The sequence below is a fragment of the Periophthalmus magnuspinnatus genome, chromosome 15, assembly GCF_009829125.3.
Source record: "Periophthalmus magnuspinnatus isolate fPerMag1 chromosome 15, fPerMag1.2.pri, whole genome shotgun sequence".
Classification (NCBI taxonomy): Eukaryota; Metazoa; Chordata; class Actinopteri; order Gobiiformes; family Gobiidae; genus Periophthalmus; species Periophthalmus magnuspinnatus.
The window spans coordinates 1607058-1624828 of record NC_047140.1 but is presented as its reverse complement, the minus strand read 5'-3'; the positions used below and the strand labels follow the sequence as shown (position 1 = coordinate 1624828).

Below are 17771 nucleotides of genomic sequence, written 5' to 3'. Positions count from 1 at the left end.
GGTACAGGTGGCAGGAGCGTGTGCGGCAGGTGATAAATGGATGGTAGTGCTTGGCATTTTGATAGAGCGTGCCCCGGAGTGTGGAGAGGTTACAAACATTTGCAGCTGTCCCACTGACTCTAACCCAATCCAGACACCACAGGAAAGTTGAGGCTAATTTACTATTCCAGGAAAACAAATGGGGACCAGCATCCATAAAAGGCTATAATTACAAATTAGATAGTGGACGTGTTACATGTCAACAAGGCAATGGTGTTACCTAAACAGACGTGTGTTTGAACATTTGAGAATAAAAAAAAATGTAAAAAACGTTTTCGACACGGTTGAAAAGCAATTTAAGGACATTTTTGAATAATATTAATCAAGTGTTCTTTCATCGTAAACTGCACATTACATACTGGCTTTGAAATGTGATGGTAAAATGTTTGAGACGTCACCTGGACATAAATGAGACTTTGCAGTGTTAAAACTATTGTTTTTTTTTCACTACATACTGTAGCTACCACAGTTTTTGCTGTCATTGATAGATCTATTTGCTACTAACAATATTGTAGTGAACACATTTTTAAACTCGGTGCAAGAACTGTCAAAAGTATTCATACCCAGATATTAATAGTATAGTATTAATAGTAGTATAAAAGTAGTATTGAAACTGATATTGATACTGAAAAAAATCACTGCAAAAACATGATTTTATCCTAAATACCTTTTGATCTATATCAGAACTAGAATAAAACCAGATCACATGACACTATTAAAGAAACTACTATTATTTTGTGTTGGAAAATTCCTGGATGTTGATTAAAAAAAAAAAAAGATTAGATTATTAGAATATTATGATCATCATCTTTTCCTTAATAACAAAACTGAGTTTGAAATTTTCAAATTGTCACTGGTCATAATATGACTAAATTGTAAACTTAGGCACTGTTGTTATTGACTTGACTATTATAAACATAGTAAACCTATATTTAGGTCCTACAGATTTTGGTAATCCCTCCCCATGTTTCCCTGATGACTTCCATGTCTGGTTTTAGAAGCGCATTGTGAAATCTGATAATGATCCGAATAGTCCAGTGCTGACATCTTTCTGTGATTCAGTGTGATGGCCCAGGTTGTAAAAACACGGCACCGCTCACATGCACATCTGTCTTCTCCCACGAAACCATGTGCTCAGATAACTGCAAGTCATTATCCCACATTCTCAAGCCAATCCTACAAGTTTACACAATATTAGAAAATTTGCCAGTCCACCGATCATGGTTTGAATTTGTATACCATTTTTAATTTGCAATGCAACCAATCCCAGGTGTCTCCGATCTTCGCAAAGGGTTTGTGCTTGATTTAAGTGCACACAACAGGTTACACTACTTATTTAACTAAAATATAGCTAACACCAATGCATTATTTGCCTAATTTTCCCTAGTTTGACAATTTTAGTGAATCATTTTACTTCCTGGTTGGACATAGGCAGCAGATATCACATATATAAAGATGATTCAATAACTGTTGCATAATAATCATATTGTTTACAGAGGCCAATAGTTATGATTAGACTAATATAAATAACAATCCATGACCTTTATTTTGTTCATGAAACTTACAAAAAAATAGGCTCCTTGTGTGTAAATTGAGATGGCATTTTCCGTGTAGTATAGAAGTATTCCGTTTTAGAATTCACTGCTACTTCCTGTATTTTTCTCCCCACAAGACTCCACTTGACTGATGCAAAAGTATGATAAATATTTACCACAGGTGCTATCTCATTAAACCAAGTCATAAAGAGAATAACAGGAAAATGCACTTTAAGTATCCAAAGATTGTGATGTAACAATTGTATAGACAGGAAGTTGCATAATGTGATTGGATTCCACATCTGGATCTGAATGTGGGCTGATGAGTCTCAGAGGGACAACAACATGGAGGGCACCTAGTCCTCCCTAACTCCGGCCTCGCCTTCCCCCATCCCGGAAAAGCTTTAAATAGCCATGCTAGCGTATTATTGGCAACAGGACCCATACATGTGTGGACACTAATCGAGGAATGTCCCGCCTCCGCAAAAAATCACAAATTCCTCTCAGCACAGATGAAGTTATGGCTTGTAAGGAACTGTTGGAATGCACGCTTTCATCTCTATTAAATGTCAATAATGGATGTTGTCCGAGAACTTTGACGAACACATATTTTACAAGTTAAAATAACACAAAGAGAAATCATCAACTGGTATTGGATGTACTTGATTAAAAAGAGATGTAGTTCCTTGGGAAATCTGTATTTTATTGTGTTCAAAGCACAAAGCTAATGGTGGAACTGTACTAAAGACAATATCATGTGATGTAATAATCACCTTTTTTGGACTTGGCTCCTATTTTCAGTTTGGACGGCCAGGCTATCTGTGTTTGGGTTTCATCCATGATCTGGAAAAGAGAGAGAACAACTGTTGGAAAATGATTTTTATAAAACTACAATATTACACAAAAGCAATACAACACGGCTGTATTTCAAATAAAACTAGGCTTCAGAAAAGGCAGTTTGATTATCTTACATTTATCCAAACAGAAAAAGCACTTATGGAGAAAGACATTCTTAATATTTTTTTGAGAACACACAATTGAATAATAGAGCAGTGCCTTTCAGAGATCGACTGTGGTTTTAACTATAATAAAATGAACTTTGTGGTCTCTTGTTCTGACTGTGCCAGTGCAAAGGTAGAGTACCTACTCAAAAAAAACCCAAAAACTACACAGATCATGAACAGAGAAAATATGAGAAAAAAAATGCTATGTTTTATAGCTATATTTAGTAAAGTGATATTTAAAATGTTCTGACATGCTTTCTAATTCAAATTTAACAGCTGCTAAATCAAGATCAAACCCTGAGACAACAAAATATGCCATTTTTAATATTTTAATGTGACAGTAGACTTTACCTCACACTTTATTCTATAGAAATGTTTATTCTCTGCATTAGGTGCAATTACAAGCTGCAATTATTGCTCTACCTTCTGTTCAGAGCGAGCACGCTCTGCCATTCAACACCTGGAGCAAAGCCACTTTTCCAATCTACACAGTGTAACAAAACATTAATGAAATATATTAGGTCTATGCTTTCTTTACAGGTACATTTTGCAATTGTTATTATAATTTTTGCATTAATCCAGCAGCTGTACTTGTTTAAAAAGTACTTCGGAGTAAAGCACTCTTCTGTATGACAGAGCTCACAAAGAAAGACACATGAACAACCCATAATGCATTCTCATAGAACATCATGGTTTGCTATTTATAACTTATGAAATGTATGATGTGTGTTTTCTGAGCTACAGAGGAGCCCTCCACACACGTGAGAGACATTCCTGCATTTTATCATGTCACAATATCACAGGCAAAATGTGTTTTCAATTTGAGCTGATCTGCTGAAGAAACCAAAGATGTACCTCATGTAAAAATAGTGAAGTTCTGCATAAATCCATGTTCTACTCAAATGCAGAAATGTAGCTAATAAAGATGCTTTAACAGCACTCAACAATTCTGAATAAAATAATACAAGATGATGAGGGTGGAAAAGTGGTAGCAAATTGGACCTTAGTTCAATCTTAGTCCAGTCTCAATATTTGTCCATTTATAATAAGCCTGTTTCCAGACACAGTATTAATGGTTCTCAACACTTCCACCAGACACACTACGCTGATTACATTTGGCCTATGCATGTAATCAAATGGCCAACAACAATCTGCGTAAGAGCCTTTTGACAAGCCCAGTCGTCATAACAACAATCAGCAAAAGGAGCTGTCGGCACTAGCAACGCAAAATAATTCCAACGTATTTTTCACAAATCAGGAAAGTGTTCTTGGCATGTCGAAAAGTGGGCAAAAAGAAATGTCATAAAATCCTGGATGCCCTTTCTTGAGTTAATCTGGCCAGCACTCGAATGTTTTTATTCCAGTTTTTTTGAACATTGTCCTGGGGTCTGTGTTTTCAGAGGAGAAGAAATATATTCCTCAAAGTTTCTCAGAGCGGCAGGAGCGTGATCAAACATCCACGGGACAGTAACCAATCGTTAGTTCAGAGCACACAGAGGAATATGGGCAGGGTGGTCATAATCACAAAAATGTAATCCACACAGCTGTAGTTCAGCAGTACTGAAAGAACTTGGTTTGAAATATGATATAGTTGATTCCAAATAGTTCCCAGCACAATATTATTATAATTATAGTGGGACAAATGTCTTCGTAATGCTGATTTTAATGAACATTAAAAGTGCATTATGTCATTTTTTCTGGTGGAAGGATGGCATTATACTTATCTAACTCTGCAGAGAATACCAGGCCAAGTAACATGTCAGATCTGTGGAGAGGCAAGTTCCCTGCTCACAGTATTAAATAAATATTTCTGAGCACTAAAATATCTGTAGTTGAATATCTAAAGGTAGATAAGTTTAATGTCATATTATGAAACAGGTCATTCCAAGGCTCAACATCTCCATAGCAACTACCAGGTGAGGAATGCCCCACTAGAAAAGTTACATAGTGCAAATTTAACAAATGTCTAAATGCTATTTAGCATTGTTCATGGGGTAAAAAATGTATTTATTTATCATGTATTTTTACTTTGTATGGTGTCATTTTGGGAAATGTGGTTGCGAAATATATCACAGTGATCATAATTTATTTATTTTTTGACAGTAATTAAAAGCCCTGATTAAATCTACAGAACCACATTTGCAGAACATTCTCTGATTTTTCGTAGCCAAAACATAACAGCATGGAGCTGATCCAGCATGTATAAATCATATTCAAATCAAAAAAGGAAGCGCTTAAACCTCTCCATATGCCACTCTGGAAATATGCTCCGTGTGTTTGGCATCTCCCTGACAGGCACTGCACCTGCCAGCCCCACACCTGTGAACAGACACAGGAGCTACAGAGCTTTACATGATGGTTGAGTGAGAGCCGTTCAAGCCTCACTCGGTTCAGCACAACTCCAGCTCATGCATGGAAGAACCAGGGACACCACAGGACAAGCCAACAAGCTAACATTTGTATTAAGGTTATGGTCCGGTTTACTTCACTGTCACCATAAGAAGTAGTGTACATGTGTCAGGAGCAGACGGTGACCACAGTGCAGTGCCAGATACTGGGCCAGGATTTCTGTCAGTAGCAGCCAGTACACGCCTAGTGAGGTAAATAAGAGGAAACATCAGGATGAAATCAATCCAGAAAATAACATACAAACTACCTTGCACAGAAAGGTCCTTTGTGGTCAACCCTGGGACTAAAACTGAGAGATATACTGAAAAACACATATTACTTTAACTGCTGTTTTGAAGATACGCAAATTAGAATATTGAATATATTGTAAATTATAAACCTATTTAAAGAGGAGAGTAAGAGTAAGGTAAGGTGCATTTTCTTCACTTTTGTGGTTCAACAACATTTTGCGAGATACTTGAGCCTCAACTGCAAAATTTACAGGCATGTTCTAACACATTTTTTGTAAAAATATAATCATAAAATTGTCATTTATCCAAAAACTTTTCCAGATACATATCTTTATCAGTATTGCCCACCACTTTCTACTTGCTGACCTAATACAACTACTTGACTGCCAAATCACCTAGCAAAGCCTTACATGTGCAAGAAAACAATAATAAAGAACACTGGATGCAAGGTTAAGACTGTGTTTGCAGATATGAGATTATGAAATATTTTAACTGTCTTTTCCCATATCAATAATATATAGTGTATCCAAATAATCTTTTGCAAAAAATACGAACAGTCCAAGGGAAGAATGCACTTTCTCATCACAGGAAGGACATATTTGGTAAAGATTTCACATTGTCTGATATCCAACAAACCATTAAAATGCTTATCTTCAGAGTAATATCAGTATCAGTTATTACTATTACATAATCTGAAGAAACAGAATCCAGTAATTCTAACGCAATCTGCATGTCTCTGCCAGTTTCTGCTGTGAATCACACAATTTAGGGATTTGGCATTGTGTTAACTAAAGTAAAACCAACGATACAGAAATAAGGAGTTACAAGGTTAGCATTCTGTAGTCATCATCAGTTGCAAAAGTGCTCCATTATCCTGCTCAGTAAATGCCTGAAACCAAATGAGATGAGCCAGTTTGGTGTTAGCCCAGGGCCTGATGTAACACAACAAAACAAAACGTAACTCTGCCCCTGTGGCTGAGAGGGGCTTTACATCACTTTATTAGCAGAAAGTCACAACAACAAGCAGAGCAGAACATTCCTCTTGAGTTGTGTCTAGAGAGATGTGTTAGTACAACTGGCTCGATTTTGTGACAACGAAATATAAACCTGGTGATGAAATTCGTCCATTATACATTCTTGTTACATTTAATTACACTTTACTTTAAAAATGTTTCAAGACCAGGACTGAGCACAAACGTTCACACATCTGGTTCTGTCCCAGTTAAGAGCCTAGTTTAGTCCTGGTGTAAACTTGGTTTTGTCCTGTTCTAGTCCAGGTTTAATCCTGGTACAAGTTTATTTTTATTAAATGCACGTATGCAAGTAGTTTTAGAAGGTAAATAGGTAAAAATCAAACAGTAGGTTTAGGGTCACAGTCTGAGGATACCGTCATAATTGTACTTTCTATCTCCAGACACCACAGCCAACGCTCTCTAACATTTCTCCAAAGGGCTCTTGTTCAGAAAAACGAGTTTCCTGTCCAGCCTTGCTGTTTTTGGCTGCTCTCTGCAGATGGGACTGATTTCTGACAGACCACACACCATTTTAATGGGTGGATGATGTTTATTTTTATGAACATACCTTTCAAATGGGAGATATTTGTACAAATTAGGTTAACTATACATTAACCAATTCTTGTGTGCGCCACTCCACCCTTTTCAAAATGAATAAATACATATATGTGTGTGCCTGTGATCAGTTTGAGAGATCGACCTTGACATGATGATTGCTCTTAGAGATCTGCAGATGTGTCTGAGCTCTAACAGGAAATGATGAAGGTAAAGTCCACGTGTGCCCCGCGCACGTGACCAGATCACATTCACACACACATTCAGACATATTCAACATGGCAGAGGTAAGGCCTGCTTCCTGTGCTTGCTGCGACGCTCCAGCTGTTGTTTCAGCTGGAATGTTTATGCATGCGTTTAGGACGGGGGGGTCGGGGCACAGAGGGGCTTGTTTTGGGGGTGAGGAGTGAGAAGTTTGTCTGAAGTAACTGAGAGTATGAGCTGTACTGATCCACTGGGAATCCATGTCTCAACTCTGAGTTGAGACATAGATTCTCAGCCAGTGCACTCCAGCCACTCCAGTCACTGAGAACACTTACAATAACGTCAGAACTACACTGGAACAGTGTCAACAAAAACAACAATACAGAACATTCACAAAACACGTATGATGTATACCCCTTGGACAAGCACTCTTTGTGTGTTATCTGGAGTTTTCAAATCACATAGGACATATGAAAAATGTCCTTTGGAGAGCTACTGGTCACACATGGCAATAGTTTATTTGAATGATACAAGGTACTTTAAAGATATGGGTTTTGGCTTAAAATTTACACTAAAAACTTATCGTACAAACAGACAAGCAAATGAACCATGCCAGCTGAAGCATACCTCCTTAGCAGAAGCAACAAATACCTTTCACAAGAACAACTGCATGCTTTAACTTTGGGATATGATGGCTTCAATGTGACCTACTTATTTCACCAAATCTATGCTGAGTGAATATTCCGTGACAGTTGTCCGTTCAGCACACCCAGCGTCAGGGAAACACAGGATGCCGCTGCACAAATCAAATAAATCTCTCTTCTGGATGGAGATCTGAATATACAGTTCTTCCAGATCACGCCTGGCATTACTCTGACCACAACTTCTGGGAACGGACATGGAAAGGGCTTAGGGCAGGACTGGAAAGGTTTCAAAGGCACCTCAAACGTCTTCAAATCAAACTCTTGTGCACTACAGAGTTATGGCCTCTACCAGCTTGGTTCCTCAACAAATGTGGTACTCTGACACGTTTTGAAATTCCATGTTTAAAAGCTTAAAGAGCTACTATTTGTTAAACACTGTGTTGCATGAGGGACACAGAGACGAATGCAACAGCTTAAAAATCCCCTTGTTGTCAACAGCTTACAATAATGAACTGAGAGGTTAAAAGCATGGGAATAACTACAGCAAGTAAAACAATGTACAAACTGAGGTCTTTGCGGTAAGTGAGCTACTTGCAGTAAGGGAGCTACTTGCAATAAAGGAATGATTTTGAAGTTTTCACACCATAGAAAGAAAAGGAAAAAAAAAACAACAACTAATTACCATACTTGAAACAACTTAAAAAGAAGTAGACAGATCATAACACTTAAGAAGCACATGGTCAGGGCTAAACAAGGACAACACCAAATCAAGGCTAAGCCAAGTTTATTAACTGATTTCAGTCTGGTTCAAAAGTCTAAAGCATCACTTGGCTAAAACCGGGTGAACCAAGATGTCATTCAAACCTAGAATGACACTAATGTAACTAAATACATGATTAAACACACACCTACATATACACATTAAAGGTACATTTGACCAGAAGTTCTACATTATGGCATTAAACGTATTCATCTCCGAGCAGACAAGGAGGTGACACCATCAGGCCAAGTTAAAAGTCAGATTTTTGGAGAGGCAACCTTGCTTACAGTAATAATGCATGTTTGCCAAGGTTTTTACAGCACTTAACACTTGTAATTTAATAAATGCAAGATTGATAAGTTGAATGCCATACTGTGGACCATTCCAGGCAAAGCAATAACATCTCCATAGAGACAAGCAAGTGGAAGACCCCTCATTAGAAATGTTACATTGTGTAACTTTCTCCTAGCTATTTCCTAGCTATAGCACCCTCCAATTGCCCTACATTTCATCACTGTTCCTCCACTCATTGACTGCACTCAAGTGTGCACTGTGTAAATGTTTTTGATTTACAGGAAATCAGACAGACAGTGACTCAATCTGATCAACTGAGACTGTGGGGAAAAGAGCAGGGTGGACCTTCAAATATTACAAAGCAAACTGTATCTATCTCACAGACTCCAGTCCATAGTCTGTGATATATAAAGTGTGACCTGTAATGAGTTATGGCTCCTGGTGTGATGAAGACAGTGGGTAACTCCATAAGCATGTACTTTATTAGTCTCTAAGAGCTGGTGCGGTTCACGGCCAAGGGTGTGTTGAGCGGGCAGGAAGCGCTCCAACTAAGAGTTTCCATTTTCGACTACTACAAGGTATTTTACACACCTCGTCCATTTTCTTTTAGCAGGGCCATTTCACAGTTAAGTGTTTGTTTTGCCTGCTTTAATTGGGCATATACTGTAACCATAGTATTAGTATAAGAGCTAAACAAATGGAAGGGCTGCAATGAAAACATGACTTAAGCTGTTCTTACTTATAGCTTCCTGCTAAAATAACTCTCTCTTTCACCTAGAGTTGTCAGAGGAGGCCTGACGTGTACCAATTCAACAGCACAACCACAAATTGGAACCCACTGAAAGAGGGAACACGCCAATTTTGACTAAGCTCATGAAATTCACCGTGATAGAGCTTCATGGAACGAGTCTAAAGTTGAATTGGAGCACTGCCCTATAATGAAAAGGAAGTCAGCCATATTGGATTGAAATTCTGATGTCACTTGTACATAAAGGGAATTTTAAAATGTACATCAGGCACTTTATTATGTTCAAATCAGGATCACGCTGTTTTCCCCTCTATTCAGCTGAAAGCTTTTCAGCTTTTTCTGATTCATTTTAACTTTGAGGTTGGTGTGAGCAAAATAAACATTTCACCCTTTTATGCACAAGTTTCATTGTGTAGTCTGATGGAAGCCCTATGGACAAAGGTCACAGTAGCCCTGCTGTGTCGTATATGTTTAGATCATGTTTTAAACTAGGCCTATTTATTGACTAGTAGTAGGTAGTCCTACCTACCTAGTCCTTGGTTTTGTTCCAAATGGGTACTACACCAGTGAAAATCACCTTCATTTCCTGTTTCTCTGATGACTTCTCATGGCATTCACATAGTTCAAACTTGAATCATCAAATTGGTCCTGGTTTTGCTATCAGAGTTTAGTTCTCCCTGACTCAATATGAAAAAGTCAATAAATAGGCCTAGTTTAAAATATATATGTTTACCATTGCGAGACAAGGCACTTGCTTTGTTTCGCAGTGGTAAACATATATGACACAGTAGGGCTACGGTGCCCTTTGTCCATAGCTTGAAAGTAAAAAATTAATCAGAAAAATGTCAGCTCAAAAGAACAGCCTGATCCTGATTTGAACATAATAAAGTGCCGGATGTACATTTTTAAATTATTAGCCTGTTAATCTTTCCAAAACCATATTCTAAGCAATTTCTGTGAATAGGCTGGTTGCTGTAAGGTGTTACGGATGAAAACAAAAATTTGATCGTACCAGCAGAAAATAAAATAATAAAATAAAATAAATAAATAATAAAAATAATCTATACCTAACTATTTAAATAAGATCCTAGAAATTGAGGTTTCCAGTCAACCCTAATTAAAATAAACAGAGATATGTGTGTATCTTGAACAATGAAAAAAACACACAAACCATATTTGAAAAACACAAAAAGAGTATATTATAGAGAGGGCCCCAAGCTCAAATTTGACTAGGGCCTCCAAATTGCTAACTCCTTCACTGAGAGTTGTGACAATAGAATGTATAAGCCAGATATTTTAAATCCTGTACATGTGAAGGGAGCAGTGCCATGATCTAGCCTGGCATCCAGACTGGTTCTCTCTGCATTTTCTAATACAGAAAATCTCAGATCTCAATGCAATCTAATTTGTCCATTTCAGTTTTAATACTGACTGGTAAATCCATCTGTTAATGCCCCTTTTAACTCAAGGAAATAAAGAACAGGGCCAGACTCAAAAATCTTTAAATATAGAACAGGAAGAGTAGTCCTGGTTGTTTAGGCAAGATACAAGATGTACAAAGCTCTATCAAGGCACTGGCAATGTCGCACAATGGTAAATTTACTTTAAAGTGCCAAATGCTTGTTAGGGCTGCAGCTAATCCCTAGCTTACTGCAACTGTAATGTATTAAGTAAAAAAACAAAAAAAAAACATTCTTACACTAATTTGTTCAGCTATAATGATTATCTGGCACAGAAAAACACAAGCTAGCACCATTATTTTATCAAATTTTCACCATTGGAATTTACATTTTATACAATGAATTTCACTTTGAGGGGGTTTCACACCTGGCTAACACTTGGATTGTACAGTATGTATAATTTCAAATTGAAACAATGCAGCTCTCCCCCTGGGTTTAAAGAGGTGGAGACACATTATGGAGATCTTGTTAAAATTCCACTGAGGGAATCATGAGGCGCCTGGTTTGCATTACTTGGTTTTGAATATGGTGAGGACAGTTAAATTGGCCCTTCCTTTGACATTTAACTCTGAACGCTCCAAACCAAATATGAAAAATAGACAAAAGCTGCACTCTAAAACAAACCACTGTCCATTCATGTATTTCATTATCACCATTAACATACTCAAGACGGCCGAAGCATTTGTTCAGGAAGCAGGATTTTTAAACAAGAATGGACTCACTGGAGACACGGCAGAAAACCATACAATTTGTGGGATTCCTCTACAACCTCAACTGACAGAAGACAATTAGGAACAATATTATGAACCCTGAACCTTGCGATAGCTGCACCGAATACTTTTTACAAGCACAAACTAGTTATTAGGCCTATCAAATTCACTTCAGAAATGTGACATACAATCCGGAGTTGTAATATTAATGGTCCAACATGTCAGTGTTGATGTAAGGGAAGGCTTGTTATGTTTTAGACACATAGAAGGTTTTGACCACTAAAGATTGTGGTCCCATAATGGATTCAAAAGTAGGTCAAGGGGAAGCTGAATTTTGTCAAATTTAGTAGCGTTAGTTAAGAACACATATTTTCATAATGACATTAAATTGTAAAAATCTGTCAATAATTTATAAATCCAAAATATATAAATAATCATACAGTTTGAAAAATGTGGAAAGTAAAAAATCATCCTATGCCTATGTATAAGTGGTGCGGATATTCTGCTGACAGTGGTGAAATGGTAAAAGTTTCACACATGGGCACATGGGCGATTTCTTTTCCCTCTCATGTTGACAGATTTAGATTATTGAATAAATAAATTTTTTTCCCTAAAATAATAATAATAAAAATATAATAATAATAAAAAGGGCATTCAATATTGATTTCCTGAACATGAATATGCAGATTATGCCATTTAACACACACAAACGTCTGAACTGCAGACCTGTTGGTATTAGTCAATTACAATGTTTCCTCGTGCTTTTCTGTATGTAAGTCACTGTTTTGCATGAACTCCTGTGCAGGTGTAGTCTGGTGTAGATGTAGTTTGGTGATGGTGTAGTTTGAGGCAGGTGTAGTCTGGTGCAGGTGAAGTCTGGTACAGGTGTAGTCTGATGATGGTGTAGTCTGGTGCAGGTGTAGTCTGCTGGTGGTATAGTCTGGTGCAGGTATAGTCTGGTACAGGTGTAGTCTGGTGCAGGTGTAGTCTAGAGTCTGGAGCAGGTGTAGTCTGGTGGTGGTATAGTCTGGTGCAGGTATAGTCTGGTACAGGTGTAGTCTGATGATGGTATAGTCTGGTGGTGGTATAGTCTGGTGCAGGTATAGTCTGGTACAGGTGTATTCTGGTGCAGGTGTAGTCTAGAGTCTGGAGCAGGTGTAGTCTGGTGGTGGTATAGTCTGGTGCAGGTGTAATCTGGGGTAGGTGTAAACTGGGGTAGGTGTAAACTGGGGCAGGTGTAGTCTGGGGTAGGTGTAGTCTCGGGTAAGGGGTAGTCTGTGGTAGGTGTAGTCTGAGGTAGGTGTAGTCTGAGGTAGGTGTAGTCTGAGGCAGGTGTAGTCTGGGGCAGGTGTAGTCTGGGGTAGGTGTAGTCTGGTACAGGTGTAGTCTGTGGTAGGTGTAGTCTGAGGTAGGTGTAGTCTGAGGCAGGTGTAGTCTGGGGCAGGTGTAGTCTGGGGTAGGTGTAGTCTGGTACAGGTGTAGTCTGTGGTAGGTGTAGTCTGAGGTAGGTGTAGTCTGGTAGAGATGTAGTCTGGTACAGGTGTAGTCTGAGGTAGGTGTAGTCTGAGGCAGGTGTAGTCTGAGGCAGGTGTAGTCTGGAGTAGGTGTAGTCTGAGGTAGGTGTAGTCTGGTAGAGATGTAGTCTGGTACAGGTGTAGTCTGAGGTAGGTGTAGTCTGAGGCAGGTGTAGTCTGAGGCAGGTGTAGTCTGGAGTAGGTGTAGTCTGAGGTAGGTGTAGTCTGGTAGAGATGTAGTCTGGTACAGGTGTAGTCTGAGGCAGGTGTAGTCTGAGGCAGGTGTAGTCTGGTAGAGATGTAGTCTGGTACAGGTGTAGTCTGAGGTAGGTGTAGTCTGAGGCAGGTGTAGTCTGAGGCAGGTGTAGTCTGGAGTAGGTGTAGTCTGAGGTAGGTGTAGTCTGGTAGAGATGTAGTCTGGTACAGGTGTAGTCTGAGGCAGGTGTAGTCTGAGGCAGGTGTAGTCTGGTTGTAGATGTCTCAATTAAAAAGTTGATCATTGATTAAAATGCATTGCTCAGCCCTAAAGCAACATAGTGCTATTTTATCCATTATAATTAAAAGGAACAAGAACTGTTTTAATATTTTGGAAAGCTTTGAAAGCCAAAAAGCAAACAAGCCTCCAGTCTACACAACACACCATGTTTTATATTTAACACTGCATCTAATAATTTAAAGACGGCTTTCACTATATTTATGTCTATCTAAGTTGAATATAATAGTTAATTCATGCTTTTTTAAACAATTATTATATATGTTTTAAGGCTGTAAAACTCCTCACCGCTCACTTTATGCTACACTTTTACACTTTTCTCAGACAGGCATTAACATTTTCTCACATTTCTTTTTTGTTTAATTAATTAATAGTGACTCATGTGCATTTCACTACCGCTCCACTGTAGTCTCAATCGAACATCGTTGTAATTTGGGCTGAACACATTCTGTACTGTACAGGAGACACGGCACAGAGGAGATTGACAATGGTCTACAGTCCCTTAGCCAATCAGGACGTGAAACACAATGCACGTTCATACTCTGTAAAAAAGCACGCAAAATTGCACAAAAAAACCCTGCTAAACAGCGACACTGCGACACCGCGAAAGGTGAACCCTGATACAGCGAGGGACCACTGTATATATGATAGGATAAATCAAAGAGATTAAGAAGTGTGTTCCTGTAATCCTTAGAATATGTTTATTTGGTTCTTTGGTCTAATAAATAAAAAGTTACAATAAGGCCAAATTGTTTAACCCTGGGAAAATTATGAACAATGCATTAAATTAGTGCTATAAGTTCACTGAACACTGAAATACCCACTTTTTCAGTTTTAACCCTTTATTCCCTAATTTAGGATCTGGTCCAAATTTGGCCTGTAAAGAATATCATTTATCCCAAAAGAATATAAAATGTACTTCTAGACATTCTGCAAGATATTACAAAAAAGATTAACAAAAAAACACAATTTTACCAACCACTGGTTTGCTGAGAAGACAATTTTGTTTGGGTAATTTTCCAGCTCAACAAAACAGCATGTGGTCATCCATCTTATCACTCCCACTCTGGCTCATTTTAGTTCAGTATTCATGCACTAGGTGTCTCTATGCAGGGGCCAGAAGTGGCACTCTGGGCTTTTGAATGCAGCTGGACCCTCTCCTCCTCCCCGCCTGGCCCTCCTCCACCCGCCTCCCTCTCCTCCTCGCCTGGCTCCCATCCTCCTCGCTCGGCTCTCCTCCTCCTCGCTCGGCTCTCCTCCTCCTCGCCTGGCCCTCCTCCACCCCCCTCCCTCCTCCTCGCCTGGCCGATTTTTCTTGTTTTGTCAGATTTTTCCTGTTGTTTTGTTTTTGTGTGTAGGCAGCACGGTGGCTGAGTGGCTCATGCCTCACAGCAAGAGGGTTTGGTTCGATCCCCGGGTCGCCCAGGCCTTTCTGTGTGGAGTTTTTCATGTTTCTCCTCGTGTCTGGATGGGTTTCTTCCGGGTACTCTGGTTTCCCCCATCAACCAAAACATGAACGCCCAACTGTTGTTGTGATTTTGGGCGTTACAAAAATAAAATGAATTTAATTGAATTGAAGTTAAATTTAACATATTTTTTTTGTTTGTTAATTTTGGGTAGCAGCAATTAACTGCATCCAAATTTGACCCTGTGGATTCTCCAGGGACAAAATAAACTACTGTTTTTTTTACATTTTTTAAGTTCAGTTTTGACATTGGGGCAACATTCATAACCAGGTCCTTGCTATACCCACATAAGCCCCAAAGAAGGTTAGTCTTCAGCTACATTATTAAAGGCAACTACAAGCTAAACAATTATACTTTTCTGCAAAAGCCATCCAGATGCCTTGTGGATTATATAACCGTGTTGTGTCAGCTGTGTTACAAATCTGACCCCTGCAGACACCAACATCACTGTGTTCCTGTTGTTCCTATTTATTTACATTAGCAACAAAGTGATGGCTAAAAACTGAAGACACCTGACATCTGCTGCTTTAGCACTATAGCACAACACAATGCTGCACGGCTGGTGAACTTGAATGCAACCCAAATACATAGCAAGCTCAGATTATTCCAGAGCACATGCTCACCTTCTGAAAGAAATCCTCGCCGCCATTGACTCTACCCTCCGAAGCAGCTGAAAGAGAAAAATAATTGCATGAAAAGCGGTTCAATGTTAAGTACACAAAGTAACATTAACAGGGTACAATGGTGCTCACACTATCCCACTGAATCCCACAATCTCCTCATTCACAGCACTGGATCTACATTGCTTTGGGTATTGGCTTTGGCAGGGATATTGATACTTCTCGCCTTGCAGAGGTGGAAAAAATGTCCAAAGTCATTTTCCATAATCCCAGAGATCAGATCCAGCTTCCGTGTAACAAATTGACGGATACCATAGATATTGCAAGGCATTTTATGGTAGTTTTAATAGAGTTATTCACACTACACTTGGACCAAATGGTGTCAAGATTTGCACTTCAGCACTTGAGAAATTATTCAGCCAATTTAAGACTTAGTTTAGAATTGAAAATTGATTGAAAACATTGATGGAGAATGATGACACACATAACACAACTTACTTCTTTGTACTGCCTTTTGAACATGTGTGAATTCAATTGATGATTTATGTATACATATACGACAATAAACTTTACTATATAATTTGCATCAACATGTTCAAAACCATCCAATTAAATGTTATGGTATTTTTGCAATTCGATAAGCTTTCATTATAACTAAACAGTATTTCCTTTAGCTGATATAGCTGATATATACTAGCTTACTTAGAGAAAATGCAAGATTCATACCAAATTCCCAGTATTACTGGCTTCAGTTCAAAAAAGCATCAATTTATATATATATCTCATTAGTGTTAATGAAGACATAATGGGCTTTTTTTCCCTAATACCTAGTAATACACTAGAACATATATAGATCATTTCACATTGTGTTTATTTAAACCTCAAAATTTTAATTATAATTCATTAAATGCATTCATGAATGACGCAATATTATAATGATGCTGGATGCTTTGGAGATAATGTCCGTGAGACCAGACTGAGATGGTTTTAACATGTAAAGAATATAGAAGTACAAGTAAACTATGGTTAGGATGTGCAAGTAGATTTATAGATGTGGTGAAACAGACTTGAAAAAGAACAGCCTAAAGGAATACAGGACTTTATATAATAAGCACTTGATTGGTGTTTTTGCTACGTTTTTGGTAAAGTAAGATATAGTTAGATATTTTCCTGGCACAAGTCACTCCTTCTAAGCTCCAGTATGATGATGTAGCAAAACAGTGTCAGGACTGAAGCTACTTGATGCAAAATACATATTGGGCTATTCATATCCAGCCATTAAAAAGATGGATCTGCTGGCTTATGTGGGTCAAAAACAGCAGCAGAGACTGTGGCTATTACACACACCCAAAAATCTGATTATTATCTGATTTCTGGAATTATCAGATTATTGAAATGGCATGTAAACAGTTGCACGCTTCAGAAAATGTATTCAAAAAGTACTGTAATTAACATGCCACCAGGTGTTTTGATGATCAGTTTGTTTTTGTGCATGGAAATATACTCTACATATCAGGTCGTATTATTGGATTATCTGATTTATACTGGTCATGTGAATGTACCCAGTGCATGTTTGAGATCATACAAACTCCATGTTCAGAGTAATTCAAATCAAAATTCAACCAGGAAAACTGCATTTCCAAACTTGTGAAATTTGTGTTGCCGTCAGCCAATCACAGCTTCCTAACTGCCTCTCAACCAATCACTCTTCCTAAATTTCATGTAGCAGTAGAACCATAAGTCTAATCAGTCTCTCTATCTCCTTTCCTCTCAGGAGGTCACTCTCTCTGGGGAGAGACATCTTCAAATCTCCACTTTCCATCTTAAACCCAGCAGTGATATCTCTCCCAGTTAAAGTCAGTCTCAGGGTCCACTGCACAAAGCTCGCTCATCCCAGATTGCTATGTGCGTCACTCTGAATTGAGTTCTATACATAAATCTGGGATGGCTCTGACTGAAAGCCATCGGGAAAACACAAAACATCATAGCGATTATTTTAATCTGAGTGGTCGAAATGTCAAAACAGCCTAACTCTAAAATCTAACTTTTGTTAAATCCAGTTGAGAGAAAAAC

At 38.4% G+C, this 17771-nt stretch overlaps 1 protein-coding gene across 4 annotated transcripts in view; it reads right to left on the bottom strand.

Moving 5' to 3' along the window:
- Positions 1–17771, bottom strand: part of LOC117382625 (protein bicaudal C homolog 1-like) — a 65934-nt gene that overhangs the window by 30699 nt on the left and 17464 nt on the right. For all 4 annotated transcript variants that reach the window (XM_033979833.2, XM_055227343.1, XM_055227344.1 and 1 more), the window contains exons 2-3: positions 15702–15748; positions 2348–2417 (exon numbers count right to left, since the gene is read on the bottom strand). In XM_033979833.2, the coding sequence (XP_033835724.1) occupies positions 2348–2417; positions 15702–15748 (117 nt within the window). The remainder of the gene's footprint in view (positions 1–2347; positions 2418–15701; positions 15749–17771) is intronic.